Below are 22,183 nucleotides of genomic sequence, written 5' to 3' on the forward strand. Positions count from 1 at the left end.
GGTGTGATGGTCTAAGCAAGAGAAAGGAGGAGGGGACCTCTCAGGGGCACAAGAATGGAAAGGAATGATCTGACCAGAGGCTTCGGAGAGCTGCTGTGGGATCCACTGAGTGGAAGATGCCCTTGGAATGGTGGTTCAGAACTCAGGCTTCAGAGCCAGTTGTGCTTGAATTTACATCTTGGGTCTGTCACTTTCTAGCTGTGTGACTTTGGACAGGTGACTTAAGTGATTTAATCTTTAAGACATTATTTTGTCTCCTTAACAATGGTATTGGTCATTTTGCGGATAATGCAATTTGACTTACATTGAAGGTGGCATTTTTACAAATCATGTACTATGCTTGCTTAACGAGTAATCATATTAAATATTTCTCTGTGCTTTGGTCTCGACATCAGTCACTTAGCATGATTCTATCTTAGCAATTATTCTTTAGAAAAACAGTCTGTGTTATCATTAGCAGCGCTGTGCGTGCTGGTTTTTCTGTTCCTTTTGGTAGTGTGGGGAGGGAGGGGTGATTTAAATATTTTTTTTTCTGTATTTTTTAGGATGTTTTTGCAAAACCTTAAAAATTAATCCACTTTTTCCCTAGCTGGGTTTGCTCAGTGGATAGAGCATCGGCCTGTGGACCAAAGGGTCCCGGGTTCGATTCCAGTCAAGGGCACCTACCTTGGTTGCAGGCTCCTCCCAGGCCCTGGCCCTGGTCAGGGCACATGCAGGAGGCAACCAATCGTGTTTCTCTCATATCGATGTTTCTCTCTGTCTTTTCCTTTCTGTTCCACTCTCTCTAAAAGATCAGTGGGAAATTATCCTCGGGTGAGGATTAACAAACAAAAAAATTTAATCCACTTTTAAAACAGGGTTATTTTTATAGTAATGTAATGGTTGTCCTCCCAGTGGTAATACTCATTTGTAAAAGGTGGCTTCTGAGTTTGTGGCACATGATTTCTTGGTATGAGGTTCATTGACTCATTCAGACCCAGGACTGTGGCCTCCTTAACCTTGGGTTTTAACCAACTACTGATCTACCTGGAGGTAAATTGCCTGGGCTCTAAGGATCTATGCATTGCATTAGGCCAGTGGTTGGCAAACTGCGGCTCGCGAGCCGCGGTTTGCCGCTCTGTTGATTAATGAGTTTGCCGAACACTGACCTAGACTCTCTATTCCAATAATCACAGGCTGTTGTTGTTCCTTGTGATTAAGCCCCAAAGGCAGTGGTCGGCAAACACATTAGGCAACAGAGTGGCAAACCGTGGCTCGTGAGCCGCATGTGGCTCGCGAGCCGCAGTTTGACGACCACTGTATTAGGCAATTGCTAACTAAAAACCTGCAACTAACTAACTTTCTCTCTTTCTTTCTTTTGGTACAAATATGTTCCTTTTATTATTTTCTCTTTTTTTTTTTTTTTACATTACAGATGACTGGGTCATTCACAGAGAAGCTTGACGATGTCTGAAAACTATTTGAGAAAGAATAGATTTGAAAGGGAGAAAAAGGCCATCCACAAGGATTGGGAGCATTTGTATTAGGGATAACATCTGGAATTTATTTGCATCTCCTAAGATATTTTTTTTTTTAAAGTTGGCTTACCAATATTTGAAAATACCAGTGCTCTAATTCCCTGGGACTGTTACCTGTGGACATGAAAGACAGGTGCATTTGTGATTTACCACTTACAATTTGCAGCCAGCCCTGGACCGAGGGAAATAATTTCAGGTGTCCTCTGGAATAGTAACCAGTCATTTGATGCAAATGTAAAGTCAGATCTAGTTACTGGATTTGAAAATGATGAAGCCTTACTTTGGACAACCGGGCAGTTGGAGCAGCTGACTACTAAAATATTGGCCTGTCCAGTGGTTTCCCCTGTGGCTTGTTATCTCTGTGTGTTATGCACCCTCACCCAGAGGGAAATAGCCTTACCACAGTTTACAGCAGACCTCTGTTATGGGCAGCTTTTCACTCAAAAGAGAAGTTAGTCTTTGAACTGTTAGAGAATGTAATGGAAAGAAATAGCTAACTTAAAAATCCAATTTGAATTTTACTACTCCATAGCCTCTAGTTGCTTCTCTGTCTGCTCAAACCATTATCTTTCTTTGAGGCAGATTCTTTAGCTGTAAGTTAGCAGAGGGTTTCAAAGCAGAGCAAGTAAATTAACAGAAAGTACAAAAATCAGAATAAATATAATAGGAAATATATTTATTTTTATTTTGCCATTTAATCCTAACTGATCAAACAGGATTATCCATGTGTGTAATTGTCAGGTTCAAAATCCTGTTAAATAAAGTGCTTCATTCTTTTTTTTTTTTTTAAATAAGTTTTTTTTTTTTTTTTTAATCCTCACTTGAGGACATGCTTATAGAGAGAAAGGGAGAGAGAGACATGGATGTGAGAAAGAAGCATCAACCGGTTGCCTTCCATACATGCCCCTACTGGTGATCGAACCCGCAACCCAGGTATGTGTCCTGGCTGGGAATCAAACTGGCATCAGTACACAGGACGATGCTCAACTAACTGAGCCATTCTAGCTGGGCTGTTTTAATCATTCTTTTAGGATTTATTAGGAGGATTGATCTTGTTGCAGTGAAATAAAAGTTTGAGTTTTATTCCTAATTCACACCTAATTCATATGGTGCTATTTATGTTTTCTTTTAACTTAAGTCACATTTAATGATAAACTCTCATCTCTTTCCTGCAAGACTCACTGTAGCTGCAGCCTGTGCTTGCTGCCACAATTTCCCTCACTGTTGCTAATCACTTGCAGTTTGATTTTGGCCCCGCTTCACCAACGTTCTCCAGACTCTCACCCTGCATGCCACATTGTTAAGAGCCACATCTTGAATTTAACTTTGCACCATGTGAATGCCCAACTTCCCACCCTAGTGGTATTACCGGAGTTCTCCACTCAAATAACTTTTAAAGCTATCCATTTTACACACTGCTTCATTACTACAAAACACATCTGTCTCAGTCACATCTCCGTTCATCAGTGGTGGGTATCTTCTCACTCCTTGCCATATGAAGTCTCAACCTGACATTTGAGCCAGCATTCTCTCCCTCTCCCACAGCTTCTCCTCATCTGCCCTCTATGCCAGCTCACTTCCTTTGTGTGTGTTATATCTGTCTGGGATCCATACTGTCTCTATTCTCGTCTACAATCTCATGCTCCAAGCTTATCCTTCTTTTAAAGCCCAGAAGGACATCTCATTCATTAAGCTCTCCAATCCTTCTACTTGGAAGTAATAGCTTCTTCCTTTAGTTTGCATCTGTACTTCTTTTCTGATATGTTTCATATTCTGTCCTGTGTTATTTGTGTGGGCATCTTATTTTCCCTTCTCAAGGGGAGGGTCATTCTCATCTTTTTATTTTTCAACTCCAGGTTCTAGTTGAGAGTCTTGTACTTTTTATAAGTTAAGTACATTTGGATAAATGAATGAGTTAGCTGATATTAGTAAGTATAGAGCATTTACTTAAAAAATTTTTAGAAAGTGGATGGTTATTCCATTACTCTTGTTACTATTCGTACCTTTCTTAGTTATTTCCATGCATTTATTTTTATTGATTTGAGAGAGAGAGAGAGATCTGTTGTTCCACTTATCTATGCATTCATTGGTTGATTCTTATATGTGCCCTAATTGGGGATTGAACCTGCACCCTTGGTGTATTGGGATGATGCTCTAACCAACCAACTGAGCCACCTGGCCAGGGCTTTCATGCATTTGAGATTTAATAATTATCTGTTCAACCAGTTGATTGCATAAGTATTTTGAACACTTTTAGGTAGTTATCTCTATTCTGGCCCATTTGATAATGAGTTGTGACATTCAACTTGCAAACCTTCTAAAGCTTCTATATATTTTTAAAAAGAACTTCCAATAAAGGAGAGGTACATGAGGAGTTGGTGACGAAATTCTTGTCAAGATGATGGAAAGTCCAAGCACATTTTGCATGACTGATGCTGTGAGGAGCCTGTTGGAGTGCTAGTGTGAACACAAGAACCACTGTGAGTGTTCTTCTACAAAACAGATTACAGCCATTCTGTAGAATTGTTCATTACAGCTCACTACAGTGAGGCCTGGCTTTTCTAGAACTCAGCAGTTCAGTCATTTCAACTCCCCAAACCACCAAGCTCTAAGAAAAAAAAAACGGCCGGTGTACATAGCACATACAGATGAGCATCAAAGAGTTAAAAGGGGAGACCACAGGTCTTATTTTACACTAGAGGCCCGGTGCACGAAATTCGTGCACGGGGATGTGTGTCCCTCAGCCTAGCCTGTACCCTCTCCAATCTGGGACCCCTCGAGGGATGTCCGACTGCCCGTTTAGGCCCGATCCTGGTAGGGACACACATCCCTGTGCACGGGCAGTCGGACATCCCTCTCACAATCCAGGACTACTGGCTCCCAACTGCTTGCCTGCCTGCCTTCCTGATTGCCCCTAACCACTTCTGCCTGCCAGCCTGATCACCCTCTAACCACTCCCCTGCCAGCCTGATTGATGCCTAACTGCTCCCCTGCCAGCCTGATTGCCCTTAACTGCCCTTCCCTGCAGGCCTGGTCGCCTCCAACTTCCCTCCTCTGCCGGCCTGGTCACCCTTAACTGCTCTTCCCTGCAGGCTTGATTGCCCCCAACTACCCTCCCTTGCAGGCCTTGTCCCTCCGAACTGCCCTCCCCTGCTGGCCTGATTGCCCACAACTGCCCTCCCCTGCTGGCCATCTTGTGGCGGCCATCTTGTGTCCACATGGGGGCAGTCATCTTTGACCACATGGGGGCAGCCATCTTGTGTGTTGGAGTGACCGTCAATTTGCATATTACTCTCTTATTAGATAGGTTAATTGAAACTTTGTAGCCTTGAGCGGAGGCCTGGGCTGGCCAGGGTGTGCAGGAAGCTTGGCTTCTTCCATTGCTGGGGAAACCCAAGCCTCCTGCTTGTTCCGTGGCCGCAGCCATTTTTGTTGGGATTTATTTATCTTCAATAATTGAAACTTTGTAGCCTTGAGTGTAGGCCTAGGCCGGCCAGGGTGTGTGGGAAGCTTGGCTTCCTCCATTGCGAGGGAAACCCAAGCCTCCTGTTCGCTCCGTGGCTGCAGCCATCTTGGTTGGGTTGATTTGCATACTCAACTCATGGTTGGCTGGTGAGCATGGCTTGTGGGTGTCGCGGAGGTATGGTCAATTTGCTTATTACTCTTTTATTAGATAGGATAGTTCTAATGCACATCCTTGGGGCTCTGCTTAGCAGCTTTTTTGTTCTGTCCCCCACCCCAGCACAAGGCTGAGTTAGAAGTACAAACTCTGTATTTCTAGAGCAACACTCAGAATTGCCTGTTAATTTGTTTCCATGTCTGCCTCTTCCACAAACCCAGAGCTCCTTTAGGACAAGAACTATGTATTATATATCTTTGTATACCCAGTATTTTACTCAGCCTAGCATACATTAAACACAAATATTTATTGAATGATCAAAGTTGGTTACCTGCCTTTGAGGCAGCAATAGAGTTTTAAGTAGCATGGTAAGAAGGAGAGAGAGCAATTTGAAGCAGACACACAATAACAACAAATAATAATTAATACCTGATAACATATCATGTGATAAAAATCCTATCTAATAAAAGAGTAATATGCAAATTAGCCATCACTCTGCTACACCCACAAGCCATGCCCACAAGCCAATCAGGAGCGAGTATGCAAATTAACCCCAGCCAAGATGGCTGCGGCCATGGAGAGAGCAGGAGGGAGGCTTGGGTTTCCCCGGCAAAGGAGGAAGCCAAGCTTTCCGCACACTCTGGCCGGCCCAGGCCTTTGCTTAAGGCTACAAAGTTTCAATGATAGAAGATAAATAAATCCCAACAAAAATGACGGCAGCCACAGAGCTGGAGAGAGCAGGAGGCCAGGGTTGTCCCTGGCTATGGAGGAAGCCAAGTTTCCACACACCCTAGCTGGCCCAGGCCTCCGCTTAAGGCTACAAAGTTTCAATTATAGAAGATACATAAATTCCAACAGAAATGGCTGCCCCCATGGAGCAAGCAGAAGGCTTGGCTCCGCTCCAGGCTACAAAGTTTCAATTGTAGAAGATAAATAAATCCCAGATACCAGGGCCTCCGCTTGGGTCGCCGGGGGGCATGGCCAGCCTGCAAACCACCACAGGCCCCTCACCCAGGCCGCCCCACGCCCCAAGGGAACCCCCACCCTGATCCAGAACACCCTTCAGGGCAAACCAGCTGGTCCCCACTCGTGCACCAGGCCTCTATCCTATCTAATAAAAGAGTAATATGCAGATTGACCATCACTCCAACACACAAGATGGCTGCCCCCCATGTGGTCAACGATCCTGCCGCCATGTGGACACAAGATGGCTGCCACAAGATGGCCAGCAGGGGAGGGCAGTTGGGAGGGACCAGGCCTGCAAGGGAGGGCAGTTGTGGGTGATCAGGCCAGCAGGGGAGGGCAGTTGGGAGGAACCAGGCCTGCAGAGGAGGGAAGTTGGGGGCAAACAGGTTAGCAGGGGAGCATTTAGACATCAATCAGGCTGGCAGGGGAGTGGTTAGCGGGTGATCAGGCTGGCAGGCAGAAGCAGTTAGGGGCAATCAGGAAGGCAGGCAGGTGAGCAGTTGGGAGCCAGCAGTCCTGGATTGTGAGAGGGATGTCCGACTGCCTGTTTAGGCCTGATTTTCATGCACCAGGCCTCTAGTAGTATGATAAAGACACAAAAAACACATTAGTGTGGGATCACTTCATTTTGGAGAGAAAAAGTATAGAGTACTTGAAGAGTTTTTGAAAACATTGCTGCATGCTCACACAGTACTACAATTTATGTTCATTTTGATGACTTGGAGCCAGCAATTAAAGATTGAAATATTTCTAGGATATTCTGTTTAAAGATGCAGTCAAATAAGGAATGTGTTTTGGAAAGATTTCTTTGTAAAATTGCTTTAAAATGAAGTGTTTTTGGTGTTTAATGGTGTAAGTCATTAACTATCCCAGATGAATAATTTGTGAGGGTTCTATAGCCAAGATCTTCCTGTGTGAGGATAATATAAGTATGTCTGGGACCTTCTCAATTTATCAATGGTTGGTCATTCAGTCTACCTAATAAGCATCTCACATTGCACAAGTACTCTGGGGATAGAAACACACACACACACACACACACACACACACCCCTCAGAAGAATAGGTCCCAGTTATCAAAGACTTTTAAGTTTTTCCAGATACAGAAAGATCTTTAAAATCAGAAATCCTGGGGAATTTGCAACTTCATCACCTAGCACTCTGCCCTTATGCAGTCATTCAGAGTTCACCAAACATTGAGTACCTCTCTGGCCAGACTCTGTGCTGGGTGCTGGAGATTGAGGCACAGTGAGTGCTTGGAGGCTAGAGGTGCCTGGAGCCCTGAGGACCATTTCTCCACAAGGCCTCTTTCTCTTTGCAGCATAACTATGGGGAAGGTCTTTTCCCATTAGAGACAGATATGTCTTTTTTTCTTCCTGATGTTAAACAGGAAGATTCATAAAATGGTCTTTAATCGTAAATCAGACATATTTTAAATAGCTAAGAATGTAATTAGACTTATATAAGCCTTGCTCTTGTTCTTGACCACAGTGTAGTTCCTCATTATCAACCTCTTGTAAATAAAAGGGGACAGATAATCTGAGATCTTGTTTCACGTGTCCTTGAGGGTTACTGAGGTTTGTAGGTATCAGGCTTTGGACAATCCTTCATGGCATGACAGATGGCCTTCCCCCAGCAAGGGGCGAGGAGCCAAGAAGACTGAATACTGCTTCATAGAGTTCCCAGGATTACAGCTGAGAAGAGAAAGAATGTGCTTGGCTCTACTTCTCAGCAGAGCCAGATGCCCAGGAAAGCAGAACAGTGTACCTACCTGTAAAGTTGCCATGGCAACATCAAGGTACGGGGAAGAGTAGACAGAATGATTTATGAGGGGTTCTTGCCGTAGGAATGAGTCTAAAAATACACTTCCATGTCCTATGTCTTTTTTCTCACAAGGCTAAATGCCACAGGATTTATCAAGGGAATTGTGATGCATAAAAGCTCATGACCTTATCAGAGCCCAAGAAGACCAGGGTGAAAGGCAAAGGAGAGGGGAAGCAGAAGCAACAAATTAGAAAAAGTGCCCATGGTGTGCTTGGCTTTCAGTCTTCTATTGGACTGATGCTATGCCCAGATGTAAAACAGGTTTTGTAAGATTTTGAAACATACAAATGTTGTATATTTAAAATGTGCGTAGAAAAAAAATGTCATTCACTGGGGTAAAATGAAGATACTTGCTTTCCATATTAAAAAAAAAGTTTTCTTTCAGCTTCTATTTTAGTATTACTGGATTTGCAAAGACAGTTACACATCAGCATGTGGAATAACATGTTATGGCAACAGCATATGGTCCATTTTGGGAATTCAACATTTTCTTTGCCTTCTAAAATGGCTGCCTTCAAATTCACTCTCAAGTTTAATAACTCCGCTAGTGACTAGAATCCAGTTAAAAGGACCCATCTATTAACTGGCTCTTCATTTGTTTTGTAGGGCATCCATGTTTAGTACAAGGACAAATCACAATGCAGGTGATTTACTCCTTGGCCTGTTGTCCATAACATACTTGCTTTCCATATTTAAAAAAAAAATTTTCATTCAGCTTCTATTTTAGTATTACTGGATTTGCAAAGACAATTACACATTAGCATGTGGAATAACATGTTATGGCAACAGAGTTTGAAGGTGCATTTTATTTATGAAAGAAGCTCTTGGGGCAGATAGAGTTGGCACGTCTTAGCACCCTTTCTGGGCATACTGCAGTTAGCCAGAGTTTCAGATGCCACATTAATTTTTACTTTCATGAATTATACATGATTAGGTACATTTTATATTGCTACATAACAAATGAGTACACATATAGCAGCTTAAAACAACACATTTATTACCTCATGGTTTCTGTGGGTTAGGACTGCAGACACAGTTTAGCTGGGTCTTTTGCCCTGGGTCTCACCAGGCTGTAATCATGGTGTCAGCCAGGCTGTGATCTTATCTACAGGCTCAACTGAGGGAGAATCTACTTCCAAGTTCACTCAGGCCATTGGCAGATATCATTGTTATAGAACTGAGGGCTTCAGTTTCACATTGGCTGTTGGCCAGAGGCCAAATTCAGCCCCTAGAGCAGGGGTGGGCAAACTTTTTGACTCGAGGGCCACAATGGGTTCTTAAACTGGACCGGAGGGCCGGAACAAAAGCATGGATGGAGTGTTTGTGTGAACTAATATAAATTCAAAGTAAAGGAGCAAAGGGGAGAGCAAGAGAACCCTCTGCTCTTTCGGCTCAGCGGGCCGGATCCGGCCCGCGGGCCGTAGTTTGCCCACGGCTGCCCTAGAGGCTGCTTGTAGCCCATTGCTACATGTGCTTCTCAACATGGCCACCTGACTTCATTGGACCAACAAGGAGAGCCTCTGCATGTCTGCTACCAAGATGGTATCTCACATATCTTTGTTAGAAGTAAGTTACATGTCCCACCATAAAGATATGAACACCAGAAGGCCATGGGGGGCATCTTAGGGTTTTGTCCATCACAGTGTCAAGTTCTATAATTTTAAAAGCTGTGCAATCTGGAAGTCTTTTCAAAATTAGCATATGTGCAGACTAAACTATTAAAGTTTCCATTTTCACTCTTTCATCCTCTGGTAAATGAGGAAGGGCAGAAGTGAAGTTGCAACCTCAGTGGAAGCTGACAGGAAAGAAGAGAGGTTTCGTAGGTTTGAAAGAACAGTGAGGTAAGAGAAGAGAATATCACCTATTCTCACAGGGAAAAATGCCAACGTAGATTAAACTATTCCAGTATGCTCCCTGTAGCCTGTGGCTGAATTGATGGTTCCCACAGCATCTAGTAAGGCAGAGATCAGAAATTTAGGGGCATATGGTCCATTTGGGGAATTCAACAATTTCTTTGCCTTCTAAAATGGCTGCCTTCAAACTCACAAGTTTAACAACTCCTCTAGCAACTAGAATCCAGTTAAAAGGACCCATCTATTAACTGGCTCTTCATTTGTTTTGTAGGGCATCCATGTTTAGTACAAGGACAAATCACAATGCAGGTGATTTACTCCTTGGTCTGTTGTCCATAACACCTTTATGTGCTTGGCACATAAAAGGCATTCAGTAAATGCTAGTATAGCTGCTATGACTACTACTACTACTATTATTATTATTATATTAACATTTCTTAACATTGACATTATTGTAGATGTCCCCCTTTCCACCCCCTTTGCTCCCCTCCCCCTCCCTCCCCTCCCCCTCCCTTGGCCTTCACCACACTATTGTTCCTGTGCATGCGGTATGCATATATGTTCTTTAGCGAATCCCTTCACCTTCTTTATCCAGTCACCCCATCCTCATGCCCTTGGGCGCTGGCCAGTCTGTTCCATGAGTCCATGTTTCTGGTTCTATCATTACTTAATTTTGTTCATTAGAGTTCACATATTAGTGAGATCATATGGTATTTGTCTTTCTCTGACTGGCTTATTCGCTTAGCATAATATTCTCCAGATCCATCCATGCTTGCAATTTTGCAGCCTAAATAAGCTTACAGTGGTTTCTTTAATCTTTCTTTTCAGGGATTTTTTTCCCTAACTTTTGAAATGATTGCTGATTTTTTTAAAATAACTTTTTAGTTTTTTTCTGTTTCACATGCCATATTTTAATGAGGCATTAAAAGGAGCACAGGACAAGGCAGATCCACATTTTGGGTTGTTGTTGTAGAACTGCTGTCCAGTTCTATCTAGTCAGTACCTCCAACTCTTTGATGTTCCCTTAGCCTCTTCATTCCAGGGCTCTGTGTGAGGTGCACTATGTCCATGGAGACAAACACACAGGGTTATGTGCTCATTCTGTTTCACAGGTCTTTTCCAGGAATGGAACTTGGGAATAACTTGTGCTCTGAAGAATATGGAAGGAGGCTCTTATTGTCACGAGGGCCAGAAACGAGGCTGGCTCCTCACAGGCCCATTACACGTGATTCCTGAATAAGCCCTCTGGTATTCTAGTTTCTGCTCACAGGAGTGATTCTTCACTTCCCACAGTCACCTGTTGTATTATTTTCTTATCTCCTCTCTCCTATGATTCACAGAGGTCACTTAATTTTTGATCCTTGTGTCTAACCCTCCTACCAAGTTTCCTCTTAGGGCCATACTTAGTTTCTTCCCAATTACTCATTAATTAAATGAGAAGACCTTGCCAAGTTAAAGTTCAGCAAATTCAGACGCTCCATGATGCAGCCCCAGAGGCTGCCCCGGGATAACTGGTGAGCTATTCTTTGAGCCAGTGTGACCTGTTGGGAGTGCCCGGCTGGATCAAATGAAAAGCCTTAATTTTTGTCTCTGGGTTGAAATAGCACATTAGGAGAATTTTATGAATTTATTGTTCACAAAGCTAGGTTAATCTTTACCAGTTTGTTCTTTTTTTTTTTTTTTTTGTAACCAGTTTGTTCTTGAATTTGCTTTGTCTAGTCCCAGCAAGTATAGAGGTTGCATGGATGTGCCTGGACATTTCAGGAAAATCCAGTTTATGTTTCAAAGCACATACCTCAATTTTTAAGTTATGGTCCAATTTTTAGGTACATTATCAGGCCTCAAGTTTTCAAAAGTAATTGCTAGTGACCCTGGCGAAACTAGTCAAGATACTCCTTGGTTTTAAGGCAGTTTGGCCTGTAGTGTACAGCCTTAATGTATTGGGGAAGCCTTTAACTAGATTCCTCCCTCTTTCAGGGTGGCTTCCTGCCTTTCCACCCTGGGGCTGCACACACCAATGATAAGATCACAGTGGACTTATTTTTAAAGGTCAGAAGTAAAAATAAGTACAGTATTAAAAACATTCATTATTTATAGCTTCTTTTCTTTTGCCAATAATAGGCTACTGTTTTTCTTTCGCTATTTTATTCCTTAATAGGCTCTCATCAGTATCCCCATGTTTGCCCTGTCATGCCATGAGCCTGAGCTTTGAGGGCAGGGCCACTGGTTTTTAGGTCTTTGTCACCCTTCAGCTGTGACATAGTGAGGTTGATGTGAAAATTGATTCTCTAATAAGTGAAAGTGCTTTTGTTATAAACATTAAGTAATAGGTAGATTGAAGTGGCAAGTATTATGCATTGATTTGCCAAACGCCATGCCATGCCTTAATGATTTTAGCCAGAATATCCAGTAAGACTATAAGATCAGTAGGTTCTTAAATGAGCACCTTACACTCTCTAAATGTTTCTGTTCCTGCTTTTCTCTTTATTTGTATTTCTATTTCTTTGAATGCTCATCATTATCTCTCCCAACTCTAGTCAGCTTTCTGTAACCAAATATAATAGAGAAATATGTTCTAATTATTAATTGCTGTTGCTATACAATCTTAATGAAATAAAACCAAATGAGTGAAATGTTTATTTTTCTCTCTTTAAAAAACTCAAATAATTTGTTCATTTATCAAAGAATTAAAAAATGTTTTTATTGATTTTAGAGAGAGAGGAAGGGAGAGGGAGAGAGAAATACTGATTTGGTTGCCTCCTGCATGCACCCCTACTGGGGATCAAACCCACAACCTGCTTATGTGCCCTGGCTATGAACTGGTAACCTATTAGTGCATGGGATGATGCTCAACCAACTGAGGCACACTGGCCAGGGTTTTCAGTTAATTCTTGATGATTAATGGATTAGCAAGCCAGTTTTCAGTAGAAAACCTTTCCTCTCCTTCCTTTCTGATTTGTTTCTGGGGAGTTCATAGTTGGGCTACTAAAGCACTTTTAATTCAGGCTAATCTTTTCTCTGTCTTTTAGAAGTGTGGATTTTATTGAATTCAATGCTTAGTTTGGCCTTAGAAACTTACTAAAAAGTCCATAGTACAGATATGAGTGTTTGTAACTATAGAGTAACAAATGAATCCTCTGTTCTGGTGACTTTTTTAAAATAATGGGAAATGTGGGGTCAATGATAATGTAAGAAGGGGAATTTTGAGAATTTCAGGCACTTCAGAATCAGGCTGGCAGTTACCAGCTCTAGGTTTGTAACTAGGGTTGTTTGGTTTATGTTTTGTTTTTTTCCTTTTTAGAAATCTGCCTCCTTCCACAGATTGTTGTGTGGGAAATAACAAATCACTATGTTTTTGTTTTTTATAATGGCCAAGCAAAGCCACCTCAGCTGTACCTCCTCTTGTCTTACAGCTCTAGGCTGATTTCTCCTTTTGTGCCTTTCTCTATATCTCAAAAAGTGTTTACGTAGTCAAGTCATGACTACTGACTGAACACATTGTGTTAGTCCAGACCAGTGGTTCTCAACCTTCCTAATGCCGCGACCCTATAATACAGTTCCTCATGTTGTGGTGACCCCCAACCATAAAATTACTTCCGTTGCTACTTCATAACTGTAATTTTGCTACTGTTAAGAATCATAATGTAAATATCAGTGTTTTCCGATGGTCTTAGGCGACCCCTGTGAAAGGGTTGTTCAACCCCCAAAGGGGTCGCGACCCACAGGTTGAGAACCGCTGGTCCAGACTCTTGTGATTACAAATGACAGACCACAAGTCAATTTCATTTTAAGAGTGGGTACAGAGGTAGGAGGGTTTATTGAGAGGATTCCCCTAGACAGGAAGGATGGAATCTGTGTATTTTTCCACATCTGCTTCTTTGCAAAGGGTTCATAGCTCAAGTTCCTTCCCACCTCAGCTGGAACAACTGTTTAGAAAGGCTGTGCTGTTTGCTCAGCACCTCAAAGCAGGCCCCTTCATTTGCTCACATTGTGCTTCCATCCCTCCTCCTGCCCTCTTTGGTCTGGTTAAGGTCTACTTATTCTCCTAGTCCTCTTCCCAGACCCACAGCCTGAGATGCATTCTTTTTATGTGTTTTCATAAAATTCTATGCACAGAAACTATATATACATTCATCAAACTTTATAGTAATTGCTTGTTTATTTGTCTGCTTCCCAAGTGACCTTCTGGAGTGTGGGAACTGTGTCTGATTCATGGTTCCATTCTTTTTAAAAAAATATATATATATTTATTGATTTCAGAAAGGAAGGAGAGGGAGAGAGAGAAAGAAACATAAATGATGAAAGAGAATCACTGATTGGCTGCCTCCTGCAACATCCCCACTGGGGATCAAGCCCACAGCCCGGGCTTGTGCCCTGACCAGGAATTGAACCGTAACCTCCTGGTTCATAGGTTGATGCTCAATCCACTGAGTCATGCTGGCCCCATTCTTTGTCCATGGTGTCATTCACAAACAGAGAGCATGTTGCATGAGCCTATGATCTCTGTTTATGGTGGTGTGGTAACTGTACTTTTTTGAGCTGAGATCAGGACAAATGCCAAGCCTTTTCCCCTAATGACATCAAAATCCTACTTATAATATCCTTCATTCTAAAACCAGAGTGGATATGGTCCCCTTCTGTTATAGGCACCTCTCACCAACACCAGAGAGGTATTCCCGGACAGGACAGCCCCCTGAGTCAGTGGGAGAGGGCTGTCCTCAGCCTTGATCCTTGTCTTCTCATAAATGAGTTTATATAAGAGACCTTGACTGCATTGTGAAAAGCCAATTTATTAACCAATTAAAGCATGCACATTCATTGAAAAAACAAAGCAAGCAAACCTAAACGTCTGGCTTATGAAGCACAGATGGGCTCTCAGCTATTCTGAAGAGCAAGTTGGGTGGAGGTCTGAGGTGTTATATACCCTCCTGTCTATAGGTCTCGAAATTCCTCTGCTGACAATTTTGGTACAGATTCATTCTCAAGGTGTCCCCCCTCCCCCTTTTTTTTTACTTTGTTGTGGCCTCCCCAGAATTCATGAAAAGCACCTGGCAACTTTATCTTGCCAAGCCTTGAGACTGCTGGCTTCTCTGCTTAGAGAATAAAACTGCCCTTTTTTCTTATCCGCTTTCCCCCCTCCCTTTCTGCATTCTCTCATTAGGGAGGGTTTTTTTTAAAACCATTTTCTCTGTGTCCTTGGTGGGGAAGATATTGGCTTGTTAGTTACAAGCTGGCTGCCTACACTGCTTGGCCTTGTTTTAACTTTCCTATCTCAGTTTCTCTATTCCTCCTGCCCTGGAATCCTGAACATTTCCACAAATTCAGTAAGCAATATGAATATGTGTGTAATAAGCCTTTTAGATCAGTTGTTTGGGTGATAGTCAAAGTTTTATGACATATCTAGTTATAAATGATAATAACTAAAATATATTTATAAAACGTGTAGCTAACCTTTTTATTCATTTATTTACTTAATTCTTCAATTACAGTTGAAAGTCAATATTATATTAGTTTCAAGTTTACAGTATAGTGGTTAAACTATTATATAATTTACGAAGTGATCTCCTTGACAATTCAGGTACCCACTTGGAACCATACATAGGGAATATAGTGTTATTGACCATATTCCCTATGCCATACTTTACATCCCTGTGACCATTTTGTAACTACCAATTTGTACTTCTGATCTCTTTACCTTTTGGACCCAATCTTTCAACCCTCCTCCCATTTGGTAACCATCAGTTTGTTCTCTGTATCTATGAGTCTGTTTCTATTTTATTTGTTTATTAAATTTCACATATAAGTGAAATCATATGCTATTTGCCTTTTTTTGGACTGACTTATTTCACTTAGCATAATATCTTCTAGGTCCATCCTTGTTGTTACAACTAGTAAGATTCCATTCTTTTTTTATGGCCGAGTAATATTTCATTGTACATATGTACTACATCTTCTTTATCCACTTGTCTATTGATGGGGACTTGGGATGCTTCTGTATTTTGGCTATTATAAATGATGCTGCAATGAGCATAAAGGCTGTACATAACTTTTCAAATTAGTGTTTCGGATTTCTTTGGATATGTACCAACATGTGGAATTACTGGGTCATAAAGAAGTTGTATTTTGAAGTTTTTGAGGAACCTCCATATTGTTTTCCACAGTGGCTGTCCAATCTGCATTCCCACCAACAGTGCACGAGGGTTCCCTTTTCTCCACATCCATGTCAACACTTGTTTGTTGACTTATTAACTTGAGCCTTCCTGACAGGCATGAGGTGATATCTCAATGTGGTTTTAATTTGCATTTTTTCTGACAGTTAGTGACTTTGAGGATCTTTTCATATGTGTACTGGCCATCTGTATGTCCTCTTTGGACAAGTGTCTATTCAGGTCCTGTGCCCATTTTTTAATTGGATTGTTTGTTTTTTTGGTGTTGAGTTGTATGAGTTCTTTATAAAGTTTGGATACTAACCCCTTATCGGTGTATCATTAACCAATATCTTCTCCATCCAGTAGTTGTGTTTCGTTTTATTGATGGTTTCCTTTGCTGTGCAAAATTTTTTAGTTTGGTTTAGTCTCATTTGTTTATTTTTATTTTTGTATCCCTTGCCCGAAGAGAAATATCAGAAGAAAATATTACTAGGAGAAATGCCAAAAAATTTTTTACCTGTGTTTTCTTCTAGGACAGTGGTCGGCAAACTCATTAGTCAACGGAGCGGCAAACCGCGGCTCGCGAGCCACGTGTGGCTCGTGAGCCGCAGTTTGCTGACCACAGTTCTAGGATTTTAATGGTTTCGAGTCTTACAATGAAATCTTTAATTCATTTTTAGTTTATTCTTATGTATGGTGTAAGAAGGTGGTCTAGTCTCATTTTTTTTTTGCATGTATCTGTCCAATTCCCCAATGTCATTTATTGAATAGGCTATCTTTACTCTAATGTATGTTCTTGTCTTCTTTGTAAGTGAACCTTCTTAATGGGCAACCAGGGCAATTGTATAGTTGATGTGAACAGAGTGCCAGGAGCCAGTCAGGAAAGTATAGCTGTTGAATATAGTTATTTTTTTATTTGTTTTAAGGCTGACATACTGCTTTGTTGGTTAATCAAAGACTCAGATGTTTGGGTCCCACAACACATATAGGGCATCTTCTTTATTTGACTGACAGGTATAACCAGCTTAGATGAGACTTTTCAGTGGTGATGAATCCAAGAAAACCATTCACAACAATAAAAAAGGTGCTCTTTTTCCTTGTATGGAGCTTTTTTTCTTTCAGGATTTATAACCTGACACCTAGTATTCTGAGCTTGTGTAGTGCCGAACCATTTTATTGGGGCTTTGTTATAGTTGTAAGAATTCTTATCACCAGAAACAAATGATTTCAACAGAAAGAAAAATGAAGCAGTTGGTTTTACTGGCATACTCATGCGTTCTTTGTTCTTCTCCCTGTCTCTTTCTTTTTTCAGTGAGCATGTTTTTGAATACGTTAACACCGAAGTTCTACGTGGCCCTGACAGGCACTTCCTCACTAATATCAGGGCTTATTTTGGTAAGTGATGGAATCTTTCCTATTTAAAAACATGCTGATTACGTGTGTGTGTGTGTGTGTGTGTGTGTGTGTGTGTGTGTGTGTGTGTGTATGGTGTCCCCAAAAATGTATCACACACTTTGAATAATTATGAAGGCAGTGTTTATTAAAATACATTTCATTTTCAGAATTGAGCTATCAGCTGTTAAAGTGTGTTTTCATTTTTTGGAGACACTGCATACATTAGTATGTATACAGGGGAAAAATCTAGAAGAATCTATACCAGCAGCTTAGTGATTATCATGCATGTGTGTATATGTTGGGTGGGGCCATTTATAGAGGCCTATCACTACTTAGGTTACATATTGGTAAAATATTTTTTTTAACTTTTTTAAAAATTGATTTCAGAGAGGAAAGGAAAGGGAGAAAGAGATAGAAACATCAGTGATGAGAGAGAATCATTAATTGGCTGCCTCCTGCATGCGCCCCCTCTGGGAATTGAGCCCACAACCCCAGCATGTGCCCTTTACCAGAATCAAACCCGGGACCCTTCAGTCCACAGGCCAACACTCTATCCACGGAGCCAAACCAGCCAGGGCCATATTTGTAAAATATTTTTAAAAACTTTAAGCAATAAGTGCCGCTGGTGTGGCTCAGTGGTTGAGTGTCTACCTGTGAACCAGGTCATGGTTTGATCCCTGGTCCAGGCACATGCCTGGGTTGTGGGAGTGTGTAGGAGGCAGCCAATCAGTGATTATCTCTCACCATTGATGTTTCTCTGTCTCTCTACCTCTCCTTTCTATATCTATCTATCTATCCATCCATCTATCTATGTACATATATGTGTTTAAATCATGTATTACTTTTGTTGAGAGTGAAAAACAAAATATAAATAAAAGAGAAAATAAAGGAAAACAATTTTGCATCAAATTCTAGGGTCTAAGACACTACAAAATAAATGTGACTCAGTTCAAGTAAAATGTTTTCATTACCCCTTTCAAAATAAATTATTGGACATAATCAAAATCAATAGAAATCAAGCTCTGTTTATTTAAATTTATTGACATGGGTATGGCAATTCTAAGCTTTTCCCCTCTGATCTCCTTTTCTCTCAAAATTTACATATTTTTCCCTATTGTTTCCCATTAAATAATTCCAAATGAGCAAAAACTATGATAATTATCTCTGTGGTTCTATTACATTAAGCTCTAAAATAGTTACAGGTGAGATAAATTATAACATCTGAAGCCATTTTCTTTAAGTACCTTAAATAGGGTTATCTATACTCAGTGGAATCAATCGATATACTTAAATGACCTTTAAGGAGAACGTGGATTTATATATATTTTTTCTATATATACACGTAACCCTGTAATTTCTTTTTATTATAGAAACAGGGACAAGAAAGTTATCACAGAGTTTGTGTTGAGAAAAGCTGTAGAAAAACACACTTTTTTGGCGGGGGGAGGGCACAAAGATGTGGAGCAAGAGGGTAAATGAACCTGGATGAACACAGGGTTTCAGAAGCTTGAGCTTTTAAGGAGCAGAGTAAAAAGGTGGAGCTATGTGTGTAGGGCAGAAACCTGCAAACAGGTGAGAGGAATGGTGGTAGTGTGGGGAGCACCCTTTTTTATGGTCAGAGCATCTTCAGGTTAATCTTGCTCTGTTGTAACATATGGGTTCCTGGACTCAAGGGAAGAGATGTTTAAAATTGATACTATTGCACCAGGAATGGGAAGAACATCAGCAAGGGGCACTTCAAGATGGTTATGTAAGTGGAATCCAAATAGAAAGCCCAATGTTGGCTGCAGAGACCAAGCAAGGTTAGGGGAAGTATATTAAAGTTCCTTCTAAAAATGAGTTGAAATGAGGTGTATGAAATAATTTATACCATATTGCCCCTTAAATGCACACCCATCTGTATCTGAAGTCTTCCTTGTTCTAAATAAAGACCTCATATGGAGTTCTGCATCAGCTGTAAGAGATTTGCCCATGCTCATGTTTTTGGTTCATAGTGAAGCCAGATCTAGAACCTCTGTCTTTAGGTTCCCACCTCAATATGCTGAAATGGACTGAAGAAATGTCAAACTTAGAAAATGCTTTTACATGCTTGAGAAGTTATTACTAACATATGCTGAAAACAGGCAATCTTTTTAGCACATATATATATATATTTTTGGGGGGGAGGTAGGTATTACAAATCTCCATCTAATAATTATTTACATTAAAAATAATATTTTAGTATTTTTTTCTAAAACATCTTCAAAATCTTTTTTCATTAAACAAATAGAAAAAAAGGGTGAGCATTTTTGCATACAATTTGAATAGCAATATCATACTGAAGCCAGTAATCCACTCTGGTGTGGAAAGGTAGGGTTGTGTATTCCTCTCAGGAATGTTCACTTAAGAACATTACCTGCTTAGGTGGTGCTTACTTTGTGCCAGGCAGAGATCTATACGCTGTACATGCTAACTCACTATTCTTCACAACAGTACAATTGGGTAATTGCTAGTGTTGTTTCCATTTTACTTAGGCATAAAGGGGTGGTAGAGTGGGCCAGGAAGTAACCTGCCTTAGGTCACACAGCTGGTGAAGGGTGAAGAGGTGTTTCCACCCAGGCAGTCATGCTTTTGCACTCATTTCACTGCCTGCTCAGTTGCTGTGTTAGCTTGCTGCACAAATGGTGGGTCAGGATTTTATTCTAGCAGTATATTGTTATAGGAGCATTAGGCTTTAATTACAAGAATGTGGGTTGCGCCCTAGCCGGTTTGGCTCGGTGGATAGAGCGCCATCCTGTGGACTGAAGGGTCCCAGGTTAGATTCTGGTCAAGGGCACATGCCTGGGTTGCGGGCTCGATCCCCAGTGGGGGGCATGCAGGAGGCAGCCCAGCCGATCCATGATTCTCTCTCATCATTGATGTTTCTATCTCTCTCTCCCTCTTCCTTCCTCTCTGAAATCAACAAAAACATATATTTAAAAAAAAAAAAAAAGAATGTGGGTTGCTTTCACTCTGATAAGCTAGACCCCAAATAGTCATTTTTCTTTCTAATTCAGGGATGGTGAAATACCATCAGCTTGCTTTTCTTGTCCTCCAAATAAAGGATTTCCCTAGACCAGTGGTCGGCAAACTGCGGCTTGCGAGTCACATGCGGCTCGCAAGCCGCGGTTTGCCACTCTGTTGACTAATGAGTTTGCCGACCACTGCCCTAGACCATGGCCAATTTTTGCAGATCAGGCTGGTGAGGCTTTCTCCCTGCCTGTGGGCTGCAGCTGCTGAAACCTGATGACCACTGCAGTGCTGCCTTATGGGATATTTGCATTGCAGCATTCTCAGAGGATATGCCTTCAACAGCGTCCAGCAAGGCCAGGGGTGAACCTAAGGAGGGGCGGTGAAGGATTAAATAAGACAGACAAGAGAATACAGTTGGGGCTAGATGGGACACTGTTCTTGGATAGAGAGACAGTGCCACAACCTGTAAGCCGAAGCTTTATTTTATAGTCAGATCACACAAAACAAAACAAGGGCAAGATGTTTACAATGTTCTTGCGAATTTCAAATCTTCTTTCCTGTTGTTGTCATTCTCTGAACTCTATCAAGCTTTGTTTAGGCAGCACTTGCTGCGCGCCACACACACACACGCACGCACGCACGCACCCACCCACCCTGCAATCCCTTAGCAACCTAGGACTGCAGTGTTGGACTAAAAGGTCAAGCTTACAAGCATAGCCTTTTGGTATAATTGTGCTGGGAGGGCTTTGCCCTCCAAGCTGGGACTTGTATGTGGCTTTGCCACAAGTCAGTCCAAGGCTTGAACCTGTCCGAACCCTGTAGCTGCTCTCCACAATGCCTGACTGATGTGGAACTTTGAGCAAAGGAAAACCTCTAATGTGTGAAGATTTTGAAAGGCATTTCTCAAAAATGTTTAGTTTGACTGAGGGCAAAGTAACTCCAATGTGGGAATAGTTGATAGTTGTAGGCTCCTGCTTTAGATTGTTGACATTGGTGTTGTCCAGCCTTCGGGGACTCAGCTTTGCTAACGCTGGAAGGAACCTAGGGTGGAGGTTTCTATTCAGCCACAACTCTTTCTGCCAAGTGCATTTCATGGAGAAGCAGCATTGAGGTAAAGGATCAGGTGCTTTGAAAAGAGCTGCTTAGCGGTTTGGTTTGGTTTGTGGCACCAGAGAGACGATTATCTAACTACTCTCCCCTGAGCAATGTTAGGAGAGTCAAGCAGAGAACTTTCAAAGTACAGGGCTGCTCCTGGGGAAATCGGTTGTTTGGGGACCTCAGGATTCCTTTGCTGGAGACTGAAATTATCATGTAATGTGATGTCTTAGGAGAAGAGAGGTAAGAAAACAAACAAAAAACCCTGGTGTTTCCTTGTCAAGAAAATGTCAATTAATTGAACAAATATACATAGAAATAAAAATGTTTGCCAAATGCTGTTCTCTTTTACACTAATGTGTTTAAAAATATATGAGGACTAATTGGTGTGCATTTCACTAGATGTCAGAGCTAGTTCTTAATTTCACAGGTTGAAAGCCAGCAATGAGTTTGTTATACCACGTACTTCTCACTCTTCCCTTTTGGTTCCTATGCCCAGGTACCCATCCAGGCAGCTCTCTCTCTTGCTTAACTTCAAGCTGCCTCTCTGCTTGCTTGGCACAAGCCTTTTCTTTCTTTCTTTTTTTATTGTTTAAAGTATTGCATATGTCTCCTTTTCCCCCGATTGACCCCTCCCTGCCATTCCTGCCCCCCAGGACAAGCCCCCACTGCCCAGTGTCCATGTCCATTGGTTATGCTAATATGCATGCATACAAGTCCTTTGGTTGATTACCTCCCTCCCCACCCCCTGCCACCTTCTCTCTGAGGTTGCACT

The 22,183-nt window shown here is 41.6% G+C and overlaps 1 protein-coding gene across 9 annotated transcripts in view; it reads left to right on the forward strand.

The window, feature by feature from the left end:
- Nucleotides 1-22,183, forward strand: part of ST7 (suppression of tumorigenicity 7) — a 311,491-nt gene that overhangs the window by 126,903 nt on the left and 162,405 nt on the right. For 7 of the 9 annotated variants that reach the window (XM_080665997.1, XM_080666004.1, XM_080665996.1 and 4 more), the window contains exon 2: nt 17,240-17,322. In XM_080665997.1, the coding sequence (XP_080522123.1) occupies nt 17,240-17,322 (83 nt within the window). Of the gene's footprint in view, nt 1-3,903; nt 3,998-11,755; nt 11,828-17,239; nt 17,323-22,183 lie in introns of those variants that run through there. The other 2 variants (XM_080665999.1, XM_080666000.1) reach the window with 2 other exon arrangements.

The sequence above is a fragment of the Plecotus auritus genome (genome assembly GCF_963455305.1).
Source record: "Plecotus auritus genome assembly, chromosome: 4".
Classification (NCBI taxonomy): Eukaryota; Metazoa; Chordata; class Mammalia; order Chiroptera; family Vespertilionidae; genus Plecotus; species Plecotus auritus.